The sequence below is a fragment of the Harpia harpyja genome, chromosome 16 (genome assembly GCF_026419915.1).
Source record: "Harpia harpyja isolate bHarHar1 chromosome 16, bHarHar1 primary haplotype, whole genome shotgun sequence".
NCBI classification, from domain to species: domain Eukaryota; kingdom Metazoa; phylum Chordata; class Aves; order Accipitriformes; family Accipitridae; genus Harpia; species Harpia harpyja.
Genome location: NC_068955.1, coordinates 12,893,420 through 12,908,588, shown reverse-complemented (window position 1 = coordinate 12,908,588; position 15,169 = coordinate 12,893,420). Strand labels below are relative to the sequence as shown.

General features: G+C 49.8%; 1 protein-coding gene across 2 annotated transcripts; it reads left to right on the top strand.

The window, feature by feature from the left end:
- Positions 1 to 904: 904 nt before the first annotated feature.
- On the top strand, positions 905 to 14,966 carry RNH1 (ribonuclease/angiogenin inhibitor 1). Of its 2 annotated transcripts, XM_052811506.1 has the most exons (10): positions 905 to 1,118; positions 4,789 to 4,894; positions 6,594 to 6,764; positions 8,530 to 8,700; positions 9,372 to 9,542; positions 10,399 to 10,569; positions 11,067 to 11,237; positions 12,177 to 12,347; positions 13,587 to 13,757; positions 14,178 to 14,966. In XM_052811506.1, the coding sequence occupies exons 2-10, from the start codon at positions 4,809 to 4,811 to the stop codon at positions 14,263 to 14,265; spliced, it is 1,371 nt and encodes a 456-aa protein (XP_052667466.1). In that variant the 5' UTR covers positions 905 to 1,118; positions 4,789 to 4,808; the 3' UTR covers positions 14,266 to 14,966. The 2 variants fall into 2 exon arrangements, with proteins under 2 accessions (XP_052667466.1, XP_052667467.1); XM_052811507.1 differs by lacking the exon at positions 905 to 1,118 and having other exon boundaries at positions 4,867 to 5,091.
- Positions 14,967 to 15,169: the final 203 nt, after the last annotated feature.

Here is a 15,169-nt window from a genome sequence, read left to right as displayed (position 1 = left end):
GGTTTTGGGTCAGACCCAGGGGCACAAGGACTGTTCTAGCAACCCCTTTGCATGGACGACCCTGGGAGAGAATGAGAAAGAGGTGCATCCTCTGGCGTTCAACTCTCTTCTAAGCGCTAAGGAAGGTGGGTTTTAGCTCTTTGAGCTCTTCTGGTGGTTGGTTCCCATCTCCTCCAGAAGGACAATAAAGGCAACCAGGGGGAAAACCTCTAATGCTCCCCCTGGGGTGCAACAAAGGCTGTGCTTCCCAGCCTGTGCCGCCATCTCCTCTGCTGGCATCAGCAGCCACAGGAGGGAAAAAATGGAGCTCGCCTTCTGTCTCTGATTCATTTGCAGTCTATTGAAACAATTAATCTTCACGCCGTTGAGGATGGGGGGAGAAAGCGGGTTACTTCAACCTGCAATTAGCGTGCGATGCAGCTTGAGCAATGGCAGGGTAATCCTTGGGGAGGGGAAAAGCCAGCGGGAGTTTGGGAGGAGGAGGTGTAGGACTGGGGGCCCTGCTTGCTGCCGAGAGGCAGTTTTAGGGAGGCAAGACCAGGGCTGTTCCAGGGGGGACCCTTCCAGGCTGTGTGAGCATCCAGCTCGCGCAGGAGCGGGGGGCTGCCCGTGCCGTAGCCCCTGCCGGGGGAGGTTAACCCCCAGGTGAGGTGGCAGGGAGGCAGTTATGTGCTCAGCAACCCTCCCCATCCAGGCGGGACAGGGTTTGCCTGAGAAACGGAGAAACTATTTGCAAACTCCAGCATCTCTATCCACAATTTAACACTGTGGTGGCCTCATTTTTGGATGGATCCTTCAATGGCAACTACTCCCTTGCTCTGGGCTAAACCCTGGCTAGTGGCTACATGATCAGGGGTAAGAAGGTAAAGCCGCCTCTATCATCATCAGGTTTTGTGGGATGTTTGCATCGTCACTAAGCCAGTTACAAACATGTACGGAGTGCGGCTCCGCGAGCCTCTGAAGAGCTGCCCTGGGAGGAAAAAAGCCATCACAACCCAAAACTGCTTTTCTCCCTCTAGCAGGCACCATGTGTACAACAGCAGAGGTTGCATGGTAACGGCAGCAGGAAGGCGTCAGCTCTGCCCTCCTCGCTCCCACAGAGCGCCGAGAAGAGCGAGGTACGTATCAGCAGCAAAACCGGGCTCTTAAACTCCCTGAACTTTCCCTTCTGCTTACCGGGGAAGAGCGCATAGCGATTTTAAAGCTGCGCATCGCAGAGGCTGCTTTGTAGGGAACAGCTGGTTGTGGTTGTGCTTAACTGGACTGTTGTGTGAGCCAGGGGGATGGGGTGTTTGTAGGAAGAAGAAACCAGGGGAGACACTAAGATTTGTGGGGGGGAGGAAGGGAGGAGACTCAGTATGTTGCCTAGAAAGCTCTCGGCACTTCAAAACCTGTCTTCACTCGGTCTTGTGAAAGTCTGAAAGAGCTTTTATAGGGGCTAAAAGTACTGGGAAACAATAGAGAGACAGGGAGTAGCTGGCAGCCGGAGGAGGAAGCGAGCTGAGCGATGACGAATGCCTTCCAGCCCCGGCCAGGCGCTGGCACCCTTGCTCCCGCCACGCCACGGGACAGATGTGCCGGCAAGGCACTGGTCACTGGGCTCGGGTGGGCGCAGCGGCATGGGGAAAGCCCGGGGAGGGTGGCAGTCATCACAGAAGCAAAACTCCAACGCGCCCATCCTCCATTGCTCTCGTGGCTTCGTCTCAAACAGCTTAGAGGAGAGGCCTTTGTGCCGGCAAGGTGCGGCTCGTCTGCTCGTCAATGTGTTGTGCTAATGAGGGAGACAGAATACGAGAGAAGATGAGTCACGGATAGGACTGGTGAAAGGGGTGGAGAGGGGGGACATCCCCGGCCCTCCAAGCTGGCCCCCATACACAGCCGCCTGGCAAGCTGGAAGTCAGGGAGACCACTGAGGAATGGAAATTTTTGTTGTCGTTCCCGGTTCAAACAGTTCCCGGCTCCGACCTCCCCGGGGAAGTACAAGGAGGGGGTCCTGTCCCCCCTGACCAAGACCCTCCCATGTTGCCTCTCCCCTGGGTGACCTGCCTGCGTCCCCATCGTGCTCTGGGTCCCAGCATGGGGCAGAGGTTGCCCTCCCAGCCTGGGTGGCACACCTTCCCGTTTAATATTTGATCCTCCCATCCCTTGCACATCCCCTCGCTGCAGGGATTTCCCCCTCTCCTGTCTTGTTTCCTGTGTATCCCAGTGCTCCTGCTCTGGGGGTGGGGAGATAGTGGTGGATGGGAAAAAGGGGCAACAGGGGAGTGGGGGAAAAGGGAAAGGGAGGAAAAAGAGGAGAAGAGGGAAGTGGGGGAGAAGATGAAAAGGTAAGAATGAAGAAGGAGAGAGAAGAAATAGGGAAAGAGGAGGGAAAGGGGAAAAAAGGAGGACAGAAGGGTGGAAAAGGAACAAAAGAGGGAAGGGGGAAAGAAGGGAGAGCACAGGAAAAAGAGGGAAGGGAGAAAGAGGGAAAAGGGGGGAGGAAAGGAAGAAAAAGAAGGAAGAATGAGGGAAGGGGAGGAGTGAGAAAACAGAGGGAAAAGAGGGGAAAAGCAGGGAGGAAAAAGAGGGAAGTGGGGAGAGCACAGGAAAAAGAGAAGAAAGGGGAAGGTGAGAGGGAAAAGAGAGGAAAAAGATGGAAGTGAGGAAAACATGGAAAAAGAGGGAAGGAAGAGGATATGGAGGAAACAGAAAAAGAAGAGGGGAGGGGGAAAGAAGGGAGGAAAAGAGAGGGAAAAGAGGAAGACAAGGGAGGGAAAAGGGGGGAAGAGGCAAGCAGGGAGAAGTCAGGCAAAAAAGGAGAAAGGGAAAGGTAAGAAGGGGGAGAGAGAGGGGAAAGGGGGAGAAGTGGCAGAAAATAAGGGGGGGAAGGGAGGGGAAGAGGAAGAAAAGGGGGAGAAAGAGGAAAAAGGGGAAGAAAGGGAAAAAAAGGAGGGAGGAAGAAGGAAGAAGGGGACAGACCCGGCCCCGCCCCGCTCGGCTCCGCGCCGGGCGGGGCTGGGGCGGGGCCGGGGCGGGGCCGGGCGGCGGCGGCTGCGGCTGCGCGGGCAGGCGGAGCGGCGGTGGGAGCTGCGGGGCTGGGGAGCGGGGAAAAGGGAAACTCGGGTGAGTTCTGGCGTTAGGCGTTCATCGCGGTGCAGGTAACGGGGGGTGGGACAGGGAGAGGAAGAAGCAGCCACCTTGTCAGCAAGGAACAGCGGCGGTGGCTGGTGTGGGACCGAGCCGGTGCCCGGAGATAGGGAACCCCCCTCAGCGTGCAGGAAGGTGCAGAGCTTGGGGGGCGGGGGGCGGTGTTGGAGGGGTTGGGAACCCTTTTTTGATCCGAGAGAGGTAAAACAGGGAAAAAAAATACAGTGAGCAAAGTCGGGAGGCGTTTGCTACATTACGTAATTGGTTTCCTTTGCGCTGTTCTCGCACTTAATTGCACTGGTTTGGGTCGGCACTGTTTTTTTAACACCGCGTGATTCAAGCCCCTTTACACGTGGGGCTGTGCTGTGAAGCCACTGAGGACGTGGTCCGTGACTCCCGCCTGACATTGCTGTGCTTCGGGTTCGGAAGGGGAGAGGCCAACTGCATGTAGGGGAGCTCTGCTAACGCTGTTCTCAGTGTCCTGGTTTCCTTCGTGTGTTTTAGGTGTGCAGGCTCAGCACCTCTCTCCTCTCGTGACGTTGCCTCTCCCCGTGTGGGTGAGGGATTTATTGTGGGCAAAACCTGATGTGGGCTCTGATACTGAGCTCACCTCTGTGAAAAGCCTACTTTGGGATAACCTTTGATTTTATGGTAGCAGGAGGTGAGCGAGATGGAGGAAGACAGTGATAAACTGTAGTCGGTAACGCCTGGTAGTTTGTTTTTTTACTGTTCACATTCCAATGTGATAGCTCAGGAGATTTTTTTTTTTTTTTTTAGAAGTACCCTGTAGTCTGAGTCATGTTAGCAAAGCCAAGATGGCAAGACTGCATTTTGTCACCTATTGGAGTGCTGCCCTTAATGCTATCCCTTGTAGACTCAGCCTAGAGTTCAGCTTTTGGCCTTGGCATATTTTTGTGCATGTTTAGCTGGAGCTGCTCTGCAAGGGACTGTGTTTACATCAGTTCAGAAATGCAGTTTGACTGCACAGCAAAAAAAATTCCTGCTTACCAGCTTCTCTGTTCTTGGACTTGCCCAACCAGAGTGACCATTCAAAGCTTGGGTATCAAATCGTGAAAAACGCTTGTCCCATCTGCCTGGGTTCCACCTCTCGCATACAGACGTGTGGCCGGCACGATTTTTAATCTAAGCCTAGGCAGTTCTCATGCTGATCTTCCTCATTCACCTTTACTCTCTCAAAAATACCCTAATTTTAAGTATAGCTCGAGGTCCTGCAATCAATCAGGTGTGGCACACTGGTAATACTCAGCAGCTGCGTGGCTCAGTAGTGCAATAGTGAGAGAGTAGCACCAGTGCCTCTAAAAAGCTCATTCTGGTTAAGCTCCCTTGGAGAGGGAAAGGGAGTGTCTTACTCTCATGCAAGCAGCCTTCAGATAACAAGCTGTTGCCATATCTCTCCGGGATCTGTGTGCTTTTTGCCTCTCAGAGGAGGGCCTTGCCGAGTCCCAGACAAAACCACTCCAATGCTGCTGGCTCATACTGGTGCTTGCAGCAGGCTGGTGTTGGAAAAACGCAATCTGTTTTCTTTGCACAGTGTAACTCGTGGCTGAGAGCTGGAGGGGGTTGAAGAGGATTGTTGCTTCTCAGTCAATGAAAAAAAAAGTTTGATTTTTTTTTTTTACTTTTTTTTTAAATTTTCAGATCTTATCTCACCTGTCAAAATGGAGCTTGACATCCAGTGTGAGGAGATGAGCCCATCCAGATGGGCTGAACTTCTCTCCACAATGAAATCCTGCAAAACCATCAGGTAGTAACTAGTTGCGTATCATCTCTTGTAAGTATGAACTGTTGCATTTCTCTCCTGTGTTTTTCAGCTGCAGAACTGTTGACCTGTGACTTAGACATTGCACAGTTACAGGAATGATTCTACCTATTTTTATCCAGAAGGTTAATTTAAAGGGGGGAGAAAACCCCCACCCTCTTGCAAAGTTTTTTCAGCTACAGGTAAAGCATCCTTTGGTATGAAGCAATGCTGTCCTTGTTCTGTGGCGTGCCATAGAACTCAGCTAGGTAATGTGGTTATCTAAACATTTGACCACTGTTTTGGTAATTCTGTCTTTCTCTTTCTCCCTCAAGAGAGGGAAGAGATCTCTCTGAGCTCATTAGATTGCACACTCTCTGGGCTGCAGGTCAGATGCTGTCAAGTAACTGTTACTTAATAGTCATGCACAAGCCACATACCATCAGCTTTTAATTCTTCGCTTGGCCTTCAAAAGTACCTGCCTTGTGTGTTGAGGGAACCATCTGCTAGAGTGTAAGCTGTAGGACAAGGTTCAGAAGAGTTGCTCCTACACTCTTCCCCCTCTTCTGGTTGCGAATTCACACTCCACAGGCTGGCATCGCCTTGCTTGGGCTGGAGAGGATAAGCCACTCAAGCCAGCGATGGCTTGGAGGATATCAGGCAGGTTGAAAGTGACTTGCTTTTGTTTTGCAAAGGAGCTTTTTGCAGGCAAGCTTCATGGGCCTGACTCTGACTTCCTAAGGTCTGCCTTGGGTGGCAGAAGGCAGTGGGATGGTTGTCTCCTGGGTGGAGGCTGGGCTGCTCAAGATATAGCGGATGAGAGCGGCTGCAGCAGGGATTGTTAATCGGTGTTGAACGTGATCCCATTGGGAGCTAAGTCTTCTTGCCAGAGGGAGGGAATAAGCGTACTAGAGCCTCGGTTTTCATAGGGCTGTCTAAGGAGAAGTGACCAGGCAACTTTTGGCAGTCCTGGCTGTGGCTGTGCCTGGGGCTGTAGGGTTCTTCATGACACCTCCCTTTTGCCCCATGTCTTTTCTGCCTCCCTGTACACCTCCCTGCCTGTCCTGGGCTCCCAATCCTTTCCTTGGCTCTCCTTCCAATTCAACTCCCCCCCCATCAATTTAGCAACAACTAGAAAAATGCTGATGTCCGGGGGGAGAAGCCACTGCCACGCTGCAAACTCGCGATTTGTGTACTGAGAGTGGTGCCAGAGGCGTGCAGACTGGCATGACTCACCTACACGAGACCAAACTGCCGATGGGTGTCTCTGGGGCTGGCTGAAGACCCAGCTTGGCTGGTGTCAGTGCAGAACCAGTCTGACAGCCTGTAAGCTGGCCTCTGGTTAGAGGTGGCTTCAGACACCAGGCAGTTGTTTGCTATCAATGTTTAAATGAAGGTGCATCCTCCTGCTGAAGCCCTGCCATGGGGGGGATGACTTGAGTCACGTGCTCTCTTCTGCACGGCTTGGAGGTGGTGCGTGGCTGGGGGAACTGCTGTCCAGCCCCTCCTGTGCTGCAGCCCTGCAGAGAGAGCACATCTTGGTTTGGGCCATGCATCGCCCAACAGGCCGCACACATACTTACAGAAGCATCCCAGGCACCGCAGAGGAGTAAATTGTCCACTTTGCTTCCATGGGGAATGCTCCAGCCAGGGAGAACAGAGCAACCCTGAGGACTAAAGTGCTCCTTCTCTCCTTCTTTTTCAGGCTGGATGACTGCAATCTCTCCAGCAGTAACTGTGAGGATCTCTCCTCCATCATCAATACAAATCCAGCCCTCATAGAGCTGAACCTGAACAACAACGAACTGGGAGATGCAGGCATTGAACACCTGTGTAAAGGGTTGTTGATGCCAAGCTGTAGCCTACAGAAGTTACGGTAAAGCCCCATTGATTGCCTTGCTCTAACATGCTTGCAGTCTGCTGCAGGTGAAGTCATGAGGCAAACTAGTATGTGATGGTAGTAAGAGCCGTGCCAATGCACCTCAGCAATTACCTAGGTCAGATGGTTGGAAAAGCCAAGTAGTTTTTATCTAAGTGATATATTTATTGGAAGACTCCAGATCATCAGTCTGTCTTCCTTTGTCTTCCAGCACCAAGGGAGGGACAGGTAGCGTTTTCCCAGCCAAGTGAAGGCTTTCTGGGGACTTTCTTTAGAAGAGGTAGCAGATCTTTCCCCAGCCTAGGCAGCCGGATTATCTGTTCAGGCCACTTTAAACAAAAGGGTGACCACAGAGGCCCCCACTGCCATCAGCACATACCTGGCATTTTGACAAATGCATTTTTCAGAGGGCTCTTCTGCCAGGTATAAGCACAGTGTTTAACATCTGGTCCAGTTTGCTTGCTCCTTTCTCTAGGAACCAAGCAAAAGGGAGTTCTTGAGAGCCTTGATGTTTCAAGAGCTGTCAGTCTTTCTGCACTCTACCAAACTGGCTCTGCCTCAAGCCTTGTCTTCTCAGCTGGGCAGGGCCAGGTTGGCTCAAGACAGCATGCTTTGCAGAGGCACCAGCACTAGCATTAGTGGGCTTCCCTCAGCAACCATGGAGCAGGAGCTTTAGTCAAAGCCAGTGGCTGCTGCCCCTGCTCCTCAGTGACCCTCAAAGTGATGCTACCTTCTCTGTCCAGCACCCTTTTCTGCAGGGTACTGGAGTCCTCCAGCTCCTGAGGTGGGTCTAGGATCTTCATGACACTACCTTGTGAAAATCATTTGCCTTGTATATCAGATATGCCTGCTTCAAAGTCCCTGTGCCCCCTGCAATGAGGACTTGCTGACAAATAGAGGGAAAGTTGACGGTGAAGCTAATCAAACTGCAACTTTCTGATGGGCCTTCAAGAAATAACTGTGATACTCTGTACTGGAAGACTAACACAAGTAATTTTTCAGAGAATTTGTCCTACGCTTCAAACTTCTCCACATGCTTAAGTAACAGCCTGGATTAGGCTGTTTTAGTTGTGTAGAAACGTAATTGCCCATTTTGGCATTCTGGTGAGGTGCCTTAGGGAATAAAAGAGCAACCAAACCCAAGTCAAACTTAGTACCGCCATGCACAACACCTCTCTGTTGCCGGGAAGTCTTGTCTGATAACTCTAAATGCCTCATAGCAATACCAGCATGGTTCCTACACGACCAGCCTGAGTGCTGAAGGATCAGCTTCGTAGATCCTTCTTGTAGTATACCATTAGATTTCTAAATGATATCCAGGGATTTAAGCCAAGTTGAATGAGATGTTTATTTTTAGCTACTCTGGATCACATTTCCAGAGGGGGCAAGAAATTGTAAGATGCTGTTGCTTTATCTCTGGGATAAGCCTCATGATGATTAAAACACTTCTATAAAGAAGATTCAGTTCTACTTAATGCAGGGTGGATCCATCTTCTTCTAGAGGTGCTATATGAGCAATTACACTGAAGGAAGCATGGGAGCTATTGTTCATGCTACAGGTATAATACTAGCTGATAAAATATTTTGGCACACTGGTAAAATAGCAGTCCTAACCTGGACATACTGCGTTCTAGAGGGTTACGCACTGTCAGTGCCACGGCATCCTCTCCAAGCTCAAACCCCAGCAGATGTGTCTCTCTGAGAAGAGCCTCTCTAATTCTGGGGGTGCACTTCCCTCATCCTGGTTGCCTCTCTCCTTCAGGCTGCAAAACTGCAATCTGACAAGTGCCAGCTGTGAGACTCTCAGCTCCGTCCTCAGTGCACAGCCGTCCCTGACAGAGCTGCACGTAGGTGATAACAAACTGGGAACTGCTGGAGTGAAGGTGCTGTGTCAAGGGATGATGAACCCCAACTGTAAGCTGCAGAAGCTGCAGTAAGTAGTCACTGGGCTTTTTTGGTCATCAGACAGGTCATGCTTGTCTTTCCCTTGAGAAAAGCAGGAGTTTTGTTGCCAGATAGGAATTTCTTCTTGTTTTATCTGAAATTGTGTCATGCTTATTCATGCTGATAGGTCTTGTGGGTTTGTAAGAGCTGGGTGTCTATTCCCAGAGGCTTTTTTTAGCCCTCCTGGCAGTGGTGGCTGTTAATGCCGGACCTCTCAGACACCCAGGAAAAGTCTGATTCTGCTGCACTTAGTCCTTGTTTTACAGCTGCATGGGACCCAGGTCTATTTGCAGCCCCCAGCTCCTCCCAGGAAGGCTCAGTGGTGAGGCTGTGTGATGTGTTGCAATGCAAAACTGAGTTGTGTGTTCAAGGCAGCCTGGCATTGGTTTAACGGAGGACTAGTGTAAAAATGGGGTAGGTAATTAGTCTTGCTAGGGTCCCCTGGGGTCTAGTTTAAGAATTAGTGCTTCCTGAAATGAGCAGGGAGACGCTGTTAAAAACTCTTATGGTTATCTCTGTTTTCATGCGTTGCATGGTCTCAACTCATGTTGGCATGTTTTCTGCCCTGGCTAACACACGCTTTGCCCAGCTGATGTCTTGTGGATAGTGGGATGTGGTGAAGACGGTTGTTTTACCCCTGGATTTCTTCTCTTCTCGCAGGCTGGAGTATTGCGAACTCACAGCTGATATTGTGGAAGCTCTCAATGCTGCTCTGCAAAGCAAGCCCACCCTGAAGGAGCTCAGCCTGAGTAACAACACGCTGGGAGATACAGCTGTAAAGCAGCTGTGTCAGGGACTGGTGGAGGCAAGCTGCAACCTAGAGTTACTACAGTAAGGAAGAGCTGGTCATTTCTAACTGCAACTAGTCTTGCTGCTAGTCATACCATCCATAAGACAGGAAAAATTACTGTCAGGAATGCCTGAAATTCAGGCCAGATTTTTTGCTGGCTCAGATTGCTGTAACTGGAAACTGCAAGCAAATGTCTGGGCCTTTCAGTTTTGGGTTTTTTTGACCTTTTTTTTTTAGCATGTGAGTCTGAGCTCACTCTTCTGCCTGCTGGTACAGTGTGAATGTGTACCCCACACAAGGGGTGCAATTACAAGGGGTGACTGCTCGCCAGTATCTCGGAGCAGAGGAGCAATCACCCTCAGTGGCTCCAGTTCTTACCCTTGAATTACCAGCCAGATGAGTATATTTATTCAGATCCCTTTTTTGCTTCAAAACAGAGATGCTGGATTTGGCCTCCTATCTGGTGTAAAGCACGTGAAGGGGTTTAGGGGAGAAGCCCAATTCATTTTATCTTGCCCCTGTAATTCAGCAGGGGTTGGTTGCCAGGGACTCACTGTGTGATACACCCAAAAGTTCCTCTTAAAACAGACAGTCGATATAAAGGGGGAGTTTGGTAAAAATGATCTTCACATTAATGGATGTGAATGGGTAGGTCAGAGTAAAAGTGCCCTGCAGCCTTGCGGAGCGCAGGAGCAGTGTGTTGCCTCACGCAAAGCCTGTCTAGGATACCTGTATCATCTCTGAGCCTTGCAGGGTCTAGCAATGCCCAGCTGAGCTGCGCTGGTTTGCAGCAAGGAACCAGCCCGTAGACCCTCCTCAGTCTGAACTGGGGGCATTGGGGTGTATTTAACACAGCGGGTCTGGAGCAGCAACTCCAACTGTGCTTTTTTTCTGCAGCCTGGAGAACTGCGGCATAACCAGCGATAGCTGTCGGGAGATCAGTGCTGTTCTCAGTAACAAGTCATCGCTGGTAGATCTCTCTGTGGGGGATAACAAAATTGGGGACTCTGGTCTGGTTCTGCTGTGCCAAGGACTGATGCATCCTAACTGCAAAATCCGGAAGCTATGGTAAGGGTAGGCAGAGGTTACTTAAATCCCTCTTGCAGCCTCTGAGCTATCTACATTGTGCTGCTGGTTTGCTCCTAAGCAGAAAGTTTCTCAGTTACACCCCCTAGTGAAACAGGAATGTCTCTACTGCAAATCAGTTACTTCTCAAAACTGCGTAGAGGACACCGTGAATGAGCAGGACCGCACTGAAATCGCTTGGATCAAATTCTGGGGAAAGGGTGAATGAAATTTGTGATGGTGTTGTCTTGGCTTCCTGTTGAGTTATCTGTCTACTAAAATTGCATGGTCCTATTTCTTTTTTTGTGCTACAAACAGAGCTTTTGGTGCAACGGATGGAAAGTAAGGAGAAAGCTGTGTGGTATGATGCATGAATAGCTTTTGTAAAGGATAGAAGAAAATGAGATGATGTAACCAGAAATTCAGAATACTAAAATAGGACTCTCTTTTCTAATCTAAGTCATTCTTGGTCGAAAATAATGTTTTGTTCTTCCCTGCAGGTTATGGGACTGTGATCTCACAAGTGATAGCTGTAAAGATCTCTCCAGACTCATCAGTACAAAAGAGACCCTCACAGAGATCAGTCTGATAGACAATAACCTGAGAGATTCGGGGATGGAAATGCTGTGTCAGGCGCTCAAGGATCCCAAGTGTAAACTCCAGGAGCTATGGTGAGCTGCTGTCAAGTTTCACATACCCACTGCCTTCTTTGGAGACCTCACTGAAGAAAGATGTAGGTGAAGTAATGCCCACCAGACAGATCCTCAGTTGCGATGGTTCCACAAACAACTCATGCCAGTTGTTACCTAAAGGATTTAGACTTATGGAGCTAAAGGGATTTGTATTTCTAAACTTGTAGACACTTTGAAGTTCTGCCCCATAGTCATCCTGTTATAAGCAATAGGAGACCAAGCATCACTTGCAGAGCTTCTGTCTAATATATTTTATCGTGCAACAAATGGCAGCTAAGAGACTTTTGAAGTTTGAAAAGCCTCATGTAATAGCAAAATGAGTGCTGTGATCAGATATCTCGGGTTCTTCACTGGATCCAAGCTCTCATTGATGAGCCAAAAGAAGGCTCTAATGACATAAACTGTTCTCAGCATCCTCTCTGCTGACAGCGTTACCTTTTAGGCTGGGATGATCTGGTATCACATGGACAGGAGAGGAAAATTGTTCTTCCACATAGAACTTGAACAAGCAGCACTTGAATTTTCCTACATTGCAAGTTCAGCTCCAGCCCCCAGCTGCATTCTTCCCCTGCACTGGTGGCCTGGGAGTTGATGAGGTGCCTCAGGAGTGTACAGTGGAGCTGAGAGTGACTCTGAGAGCAGCACACTTCATCTCTGATGATTCTTGTGCTTTATGGGCACGTGCCTTTCCTAGGTGCTCGCTCCGAGACAGACATCCCAAATGCAAAGAGTGGGAGAGGTGCTGCTTAGAAAGGATTGAGCAGACGGGGGGTTGAGAGGAGTACAGTGATTGTGGGAAGGCTTTGATTCCTCTATTCCCACTGTCTGGGCTCCTGTGAAGCAAATGTAAAGAAGTGAACGGTGCCTGTTACTCTTTAGATTCCCCTATCTAGATTTCATGTCACTTTTGCCTTGCAGGATTAGGGAGTGTGGGCTCACGACCGCTTGCTGCAAGGCCGTCAGCTCTGCTTTCAGCATGAACAAGAGCTTGAAAGTACTGCACATGGGCGAGAACAAGTTGGGAGATGCAGGTGTTGAACTTATGTGTGAAGGGCTGCTGCACCCCAACTGCAACATCCAGTCCCTATGGTAAGGTGCACGCTCAGAAGTCGTCGTCTTTCTTGCTGTGTTACCCTTCCAAGAATGGCATGCAGAGAGAGGAAGATAGCAATAGATCATAGCATGGTATTTTTTTGCTCACATGAAACAATTCACGCCACACACTGATGTTTAACTAGTCCACTAGCAAGTAAATGGGAGCTACAAGTGCTTCCATGTATCCTGTCACTCATGGTCTCTTGCAAGTGCACGCTGTCACCCATGCGAAGGTGCATTCATAGCCATCCACAGGTGCTCTCCCAGGTGCAGAACTGAAAGTGCACGTACCTTCAGGATCTAAAGCAGAGTGTGGGGAGGCTGGAGGGATCTTGCTTTGTTCTGTGAGCTGCTTGCTGTAGAGCTTCCCGTACGCTTCTCTGAACTTGCCCACAGGGCCTCTCTCAGGTGGGACACTGAGATGGAGAGACTGCTGGTCCAGGTCTGGCGTGTTAATTCTCGTGCCTGCCAGCTGCAGTGCCTGCCTGAATTCACCAGTTGCCTCCTGCTTCCCATCGTCTCTATGGGTGCCAGCACAAGCGCTGGTCCAGCAGTAGGAGCAGGAGGCCAGCTGGAGCATCACCTCCAGCCCTGTAGCGGGACTCGCCTTCCCCATCTGCCCATTGCTTCCCAGGCAGGCACCAAGCTTGGGACTGGTGTGGCTGTGGCCTGCATGATGCTCGAGGCACCATGCTTGTCTCCTCCGTGCCATTTGACAGAAGCCAGAGCTGTGCTCCAATGCCTGAGACTCGCAGTGAGTGAGCTGAGCAGATGAGTCGTGGGAGATATCAGTAAGACTTGAGGTCTCTGCCCAGAAAGATGTGTTTGCTGACCAGTTAAAGCTACTTGGCTATCAGCTGAGAGGCCTCTGTTGCCCTTTCTAGAGAGATGCTTGCAAGTCTCAACTTAAGAGATGATTTATGATCAGCTTAAAGAGAAGATTATGCATGATGTTGAAGTTGGGAATATCTTCTTAGGGTTCCTTCTCCCCCTGCAGCCACACGCCATTAAGCTTTAGGGAGGACTTTTAGGTATTCAGCAGTCACCATGAGAATGGCTGTCTCTGTGGGAAGACCACGGACCAGCCCCCGCTGGTGTCTCGGAGATGCCAGCCTAACGGGGATCTCTGGTCCATGCAAGGGATGTCTGTGCCTGTTGCCTGAGAGTGGGCTGGTGGGCTGGTTTCTGGAGCCAGTGCTTACCGCACTGGCCTCTCCCTCCTCTTCCCTGCAGGCTGGGTAACTGCGATCTCACGGCAGCCTGCTGTGCAACCCTCACCACTATCATGACTAATAAGCAGTGCCTTACTGAGCTGGACCTGAGCTACAACCCTCTGGGAGATGAAGGCATCAGGAAGATCTGTGAAGGTTTGAGGAATCCCAGCTGTGGCGTGCAGCAGTTAATGTGAGAGCTGTTTGTGGTCCTGCTTGTGTTCCCCCTGGGAGGTGCTGGGGGCTGCGGGGAGGGGGCCATGAGCACCAGCTCTCTGGGAATTGCACCTGAGGGCAAGTGGTGACCCGGGGTGGGGGTCAAATGCCATCTGCATGTTGCAAAACACCCCCTTGTCCCTTCCAAGTGACGTGACCACAGTGCCTTGATCTGTTTTGGTCCATAGCGCCCAAGAGCAAGGGGAAGGTGCTGCTGGGGAGGGAGTAATAGGGTCTGATGTTGTAAGGCATGTTTCTGGCTGTTGGGCCAGACTCTCAAACCTAGACGGGGCCCTTCCTGTTGTATGATCTTCCCATACCAGCCATTTGTGCATCTTTCTCTTTCCTTAACGGGAGGATGCTTACTAAACCAGCTTGTCTTTTTGTTTGGGTGTAGTTTGTACGACATTTACTGGAGTTCTGAAGTGAATGATGAACTGAGAGCCCTGGAAGAGTCCAACCCTGAAGTGAAGATCATTTCATGAGTGGTGACTGCCTGCAGAGCAACGTCAAAGCAACGTCCTTTTCTTAATCTGAACCTTTTCATACATAAAGCTGATTAACTTAATAGAGAATTTGCTTATACCAAAAATGTTTGTTGATTCCTGGAGTGGGTGTCCAGGGAGCTGATCAACCTTCTGTGCATCTCTGGATGTACTAACTCCGAGGCTCATGAAAGCATGGTACATTTTCACTGCAGCGTTACTATCCTTGAAATAAAGAATTACTGGGCATCTTCTAGAAGTGGGTCTCTACCCTTTAGGAGCTCTTTAATCCTATAATCCTTTCTAATGCATTAGTCAGGCTTTAAAGGGAGCTCCTTTCCAAAGGCAGGAGAAGAACTACCTACTGTATTATTACTGGGTGGTGCTTTTGCTGGGTCTCTGGGGAAGGCTCTCTAAAAAAACAAATGGTTTTTAATCTAAAATGGAGCTCTCCCCTGCCTTTCCCTAGAAGAGTTCTTGGAAAAGCAGTGGTGGCCAAGGCACTAGAGAAGAAAGAAATGAGCAGCTTATCAGCTGCATAACTTCAAAATCGGTGTCCCTTGAAAAGTGATTTTCCTACAAACAAAAGATGCTGTGTGCATTTCTGCTAGTTTGGGAAATGATTAAATGGTTTGATATGTTTGCTCTGGCAAGAGTGGTTCTACAGGAACTTTATTAAAGTCTGTTTGCAAATAATTAAATGCTTCATTTTTCTACTTAGAAAAATAAGATATATCTGTATATTTCTACTTTAAGACCAATCCATCACTTCTGAACTACAATACTACTACTACCTTGTTTCACATGTTTGCTTTTGGTAAGTTCCTAGCTGAAGCATGTCAGGAGATGATCTTGGTCAAGGCCTTAGGTGGACAGCAAGACTAGGAGACATTCCCCTGGTTTC

Bases quoted from the DNA above. Each gene is read 5' to 3' on its own strand.
- RNH1 (XM_052811506.1), top strand. From the start codon at position 4,809: ATGGAGCTTGACATCCAGTGTGAGGAGATGAGCCCATCCAGATGGGCT. The intron at 11,238-12,176 runs GTGAGCTGCTGT...TTTGCCTTGCAG, and splicing joins TGTAAACTCCAGGAGCTATG to GATTAGGGAGTGTGGGCTCA. The intron at 12,348-13,586 runs GTAAGGTGCACG...TCTTCCCTGCAG, and splicing joins TGCAACATCCAGTCCCTATG to GCTGGGTAACTGCGATCTCA.